The 4,843-nt window shown below is 38.7% G+C and overlaps 1 protein-coding gene across 1 annotated transcript in view; it reads left to right on the forward strand.

Annotated features, from left to right (window-relative positions):
- The window catches only part of LOC106874864 (protein phosphatase methylesterase 1), a 22,305-nt gene that overhangs the window by 14,327 nt on the left and 3,135 nt on the right, over positions 1-4,843 (forward strand). Inside the window, exons 10-14 of the mRNA XM_052971502.1 lie at positions 975-1,218; positions 1,961-2,021; positions 2,826-2,891; positions 3,735-3,779; positions 4,080-4,144. Coding sequence (XP_052827462.1) covers positions 975-1,218; positions 1,961-2,021; positions 2,826-2,891; positions 3,735-3,779; positions 4,080-4,144 — 481 coding nt within the window. The remainder of the gene's footprint in view (positions 1-974; positions 1,219-1,960; positions 2,022-2,825; positions 2,892-3,734; positions 3,780-4,079; positions 4,145-4,843) is intronic.

Below are 4,843 nucleotides of genomic sequence, written 5' to 3' on the forward strand. Positions count from 1 at the left end.
ATATATATATATATATATATATATAAAAGGCAAGATGTGTGTGTGTGTGTGTGTGTACGTGAATGTAATTTATGCATGTCCACAAATTAGCACGCATGTCGCTCCAATTTTAGGAGGACATTCGTCATGACCGTAGCTGTATTTTCGTCAACTTATTTTTCCCAGAGGCACCAGCGAATAGTGGTAAAAATAAATTTTCAACCCAACTTTTAACAGTTTTCAAATCTGAGAAATCCACCATTGTTTGCAAACATGAGTTAAGTCCCCTTCTAGCGACAAGTAAGTTTCTGTTAAGACTTGTTTTTTTTTTTTTTTTCCATCGAGGAAAAAAGTGTTTTGTCAATATATGAGCAACACACATACGCGCGCACACACACACACACGTACACCTAATGCATACATGTTTTTTCTATGCATACATGTTTGTGTGTGTGTGATATCCTTCTCACAAAGGAATTTTTGGCCAATGCTAGTGTCACGTAACTGGCACGTAAGAAGCACTGTTTGAATGCTCACAGAAGCAGTGACAGGTGACTGAGACCTTGGGCAATATATCATGCTTGAGAAGGCCTGTCAAGCCAAGTGAGAATGTAGTCATGGCTGATGCCGGTGTTTCATAACTGGCACCTGTGCAGGTGGCACATAGGGAGCACCCACTACACTCTTGGAGTGGTTGGCATTAGGAAGGGCATCCAGCTGTAGAAACCATGCCAAATCAGATTGGAACCTGGTGCAGCTCCCTAGCTTACCAGTTTTCAGTCAAACTGTCCAACCCATTCCAACATGGAAAATGAATATTAAATGATGATGATGATGGTGATGGTGGTGGTGATTGTTTATATTGAGTAAATTACCCACCCAAAGACGATTAACTGGCTTAAATGGATGGTTTGTGGATTTCTTGATTTTTTTTTCTCAATAAATATCTACATTTACCACATACATTAAGGACTAAACATTTCTGTGTTTATTAGTGTCGATACAGGTGAAACAGCAACTTTTGAACAAGAGCATCCCTCGCAGGAAGTCAAAGCTGTAATGAAGCAACCTAGTGATACGATCGTCGAAGTGGACGAAGAGTCAAGTGACACTAGCCTAGAGGAAAGCAAGAGCGATTCTTCCAATATGGCAACTTCTACACCGCCACCTCCTCCTCCCCCTCCACCTCCTAATATGGCACATTCTCTTCCCGAAGTTTCTAACATGATAAATAAAAAGGTAACTCTGAATTTTTGTATCCATCAACAACAATATTTTTTCTTAAGTATGTTTTTTTTTTAATATTTGGGAGATCTTCTGTATATTATGGAGACATGTACAATGTTATTTAAAATAAATCTTTTTATAGCTGTATTATATTACTTTATCAATTTTTTTACAATATGAACTTATTAACTTGTAATTAATTAAGTTTTTTCATAATCCACATCATCATTTCTATAGTGAGTTTTCTAAGTTGTGGTTAACTGTTTGTGTCTTAAAACATCTTGATACATCTTCGCATCAATATTTATTCTATATATATGCCTCTGTGTGTTTATATATATATATATATATGTGTGTGTATGTATGTACACACATGTATGTAGAAGGTGATGAATGGGAAAACTCATTACTGAGCTGCAAAATATGCTTAGCAGCATTTGTTTCAACTTTATGTAGTGAGTTCAGATGCCACCAAGGTCGACTTTGCCTTTCATCCTTTCAGGGTTGCTAAAATAAGCACCAGTTGAAGACTGGGTCTGATCCACTTAACATATCCTCACCCTCAAACTTGTTGGTCTTGTGCCAAATTTTGAAACTAGTATATACATGCATCCATACATATAACCCTGGGTAGCTGTAATTGCAAGATTTTTGGTTTTTAATTTAAGTTAGTGTGTGTGTGTGTGTGTGTGTGTGTATGTGTAGTCCATCAATAATTGTTGATTAAAAAAATTTTTGTTTTGTAAAATTGCAGAACAGCTCACATCAATATACATGGAGGATTGATTTATCAAAGACAGATAAGTACTGGTCAGGTAGGTAGTATAGTTGTGTGCTGTCTTTCATTGTATGCCTTTGCATCCTTTGAAGATTCATAAAATTTTTTAGCTTCTACTTCTTCAGTATTTACCGTTCTCTCTCTCTCTCTCTCTCTCTCTCTCTCTTCAAATAATCACTCTGAAATCATTTGATCGTTGTTGTTCTTTTGATTTCCCTTCCACTCCCTCCCTCTCAACATCAAGCAATCCACTTTTGTGTCACAATGGCTAAGCAGCATTCAGACAAAAATAAATATAATTGAAACCTCTTTGCAAAGTTCAGAGAGCTCTTACCTCTGCAGGTGACAAAGGGCCTCTCGCTCAGAGTAACAAGTAGACTGCATGACACAAGTGTACGAACAGCCATGCTACATGGCAGTGAAACATTGACCGTGACTGCTGAGGACATGCGTGAGCTCACAAGGAATGAAGCCAGTATGCTCCGATGGATGTGTAATGTCAGTGTGCATACTCGACAAAGTGTAAGTACCTTGAGAGAAAAGTTGAACCTAAGAAGCATCAGATGTGGTGTGCAAGAGAGACGATTGCGCTGGTATGGTCATGTGGCGAGAATGGATGAGGATAGCTGTGTGAAAAAGTGCCACACCCTAGCAGTTGAGTGAACCTGTGGAAGAGGTAGACCCAGGAGGACCTGGGATGAGGTGGTGAAGCACGACCTTCGAACATTAGGCCTCACTGAGGCATTGACTTCTGACCGAGACCTTTGGAAATACGTGGTGCTTGAGAAGACCCAGCAACCAATTTATTGATAATCAATTAATGATTTTTATATCTTTACAGGCTGGTTTAGAGGACTTTCTGAGAAATTCTTATCATGTAATGTTCCAAAGTTATTATTACTTGCTGGTAAGTTTTTACATTTGAAGTCTTTATTTTTATGATAAATAAATGTCTTAGAATATCTGTGTAGAGTGAAGAAATTTATAAACTAAACTCTTTTTATGGTTATTTTGGGCATGCCATTTTTTGTCTTTTATATGTTGTGCTTGAGAGGAAGGCCCATCAAGCCAATGTGGAAGATACTTGTGTCACGCATATGGCACCCATGAAAGTGGCACATAAAAGCACACTTTCAGCATTGGGCCTCACGAAGGCAAGGACCGAGACCATATGGCATTAGGCTAGGCTTCAAGCATTGGGCCTCACGGAGGCAATGACTGAGTTCATTTGGCATTATGCTGTGCTTGAGAAGAAGAGCCATCAAGCTAAGTAAAGCTGCAGTCGTGTCAGATACTGGTGTCATGAAAATGGCACATAAAAGCACCCATTACACTCTTGGAGTGGTTGGCATTAGAAAGGGCATCCAGTCGTAGACACCATGCCAAAACAGACTGAAGCCTGGTGCAGCCTTCCGGTGTGCCAGCCTAGGCACAAGGCCCAAACGTTTGGGGTAGGGGGCCAGTTGATTAGATTGACCCAGTACGCAACTGGTACTTAATTTATTGATGAAAGATGAAAGGCAAAGTTTACCTCGGTTTGTTAAGCAAGATCTAGCCCAAGCTTATGTGAATAGGCTAAGATGAATTCAGAATGTACTCATTGAAACAGTCTAGATAGGAATCCAAAAAAGATACATGCTGTTACAAATGTCTCCTTCTAATTTAATCAACAATTTTCAATCTGATTGTGTTATTAAAAGTTTTTTTTTTACATTCTTTTGTCCTTACTGTGTTTATTTTTTAATTACAGGTGTTGACCGATTGGATAAAGACTTAACTATTGGTCAAATGCAAGGTAATAGAATTAAACAAAATATTACCATCTCTAAATCATTGAACATCCATACTTATGATTATATGATTTGTGTCCACACACAGATAAATTATTAGATATTTTAGGACTGCTTGTTTGGAACATCTATCGTTTTCTATATTTTGAACAAGGGAGATGGAAGCATGGCTATGTGACGAAGAATTTTGCTTCACAACTACATGATTTGGGGTTCGGTTCCACTGAATATTTTTTCGTGAAATTTTCTTAATATTTTTTCCAGTTATGACAAACTAAAGTTTTTTTTTTGTAATTTTTCAACAGGAAAGTTCCAAATGCAGGTTCTTCCGCAGTGTGGACATGCTGTTCATGAAGATGTTCCAGACAAAGTGAGAAAATTTTTCGTTGCAATAATTAATAATCTTGAAAAAGCTTATTTAACATAGTAGGAGACAATGAAATCAGTAGGTGCAGGCATGGCAGTGTGGTTGAGAAGCTTGCTTCCCAACCATGTAATCTTGGGTTCAGTCCCACTGCACAGCACTTTGGTCTCATGTCTTTTACTATAATCCCGGGCCAACCAAAGCATTGTGAGTGGATTTGGTCGACAGAAACTGAATAAAGCTCATTATGCATATATACATAAATACATACATACATCATCATCATCATCGTTTAACGTCCGCTTTCCATGCTAGCATGGGTTGGACGATTTGACTGAGGACTGGTGAAACCAGATGGCTACACCAGGCTCCAATCTGATTTGGCAGAGTTTCTACAGCTGGATGCCCTTTTTAATGCTAACCACTCCGAGAGAGTAGTGGGGGCTTTTACGTGCCACCAGCACGAAGACCAGTCAGGCGGTACTGGCAACGGCCACGCTCGAAATGGTGTATTTTACGTACATTATATATATATATATATATATATATATATATATAAGCTCGCAAGGAATGAAGCCAGTATGCTCCGTTGGATGTGTAATGTCAATGTGAATACCCGTCAGAGTGTAAGTATCTTGAGAGAAAAGCTGAACATTAGAAGCATCAGTTGTGGCGTGCAAGAGAGACGATTGCGCTGGTATGGAC

Source organism: Octopus bimaculoides, chromosome 11, assembly GCF_001194135.2.
Source record: "Octopus bimaculoides isolate UCB-OBI-ISO-001 chromosome 11, ASM119413v2, whole genome shotgun sequence".
Classification (NCBI taxonomy): domain Eukaryota; kingdom Metazoa; phylum Mollusca; class Cephalopoda; order Octopoda; family Octopodidae; genus Octopus; species Octopus bimaculoides.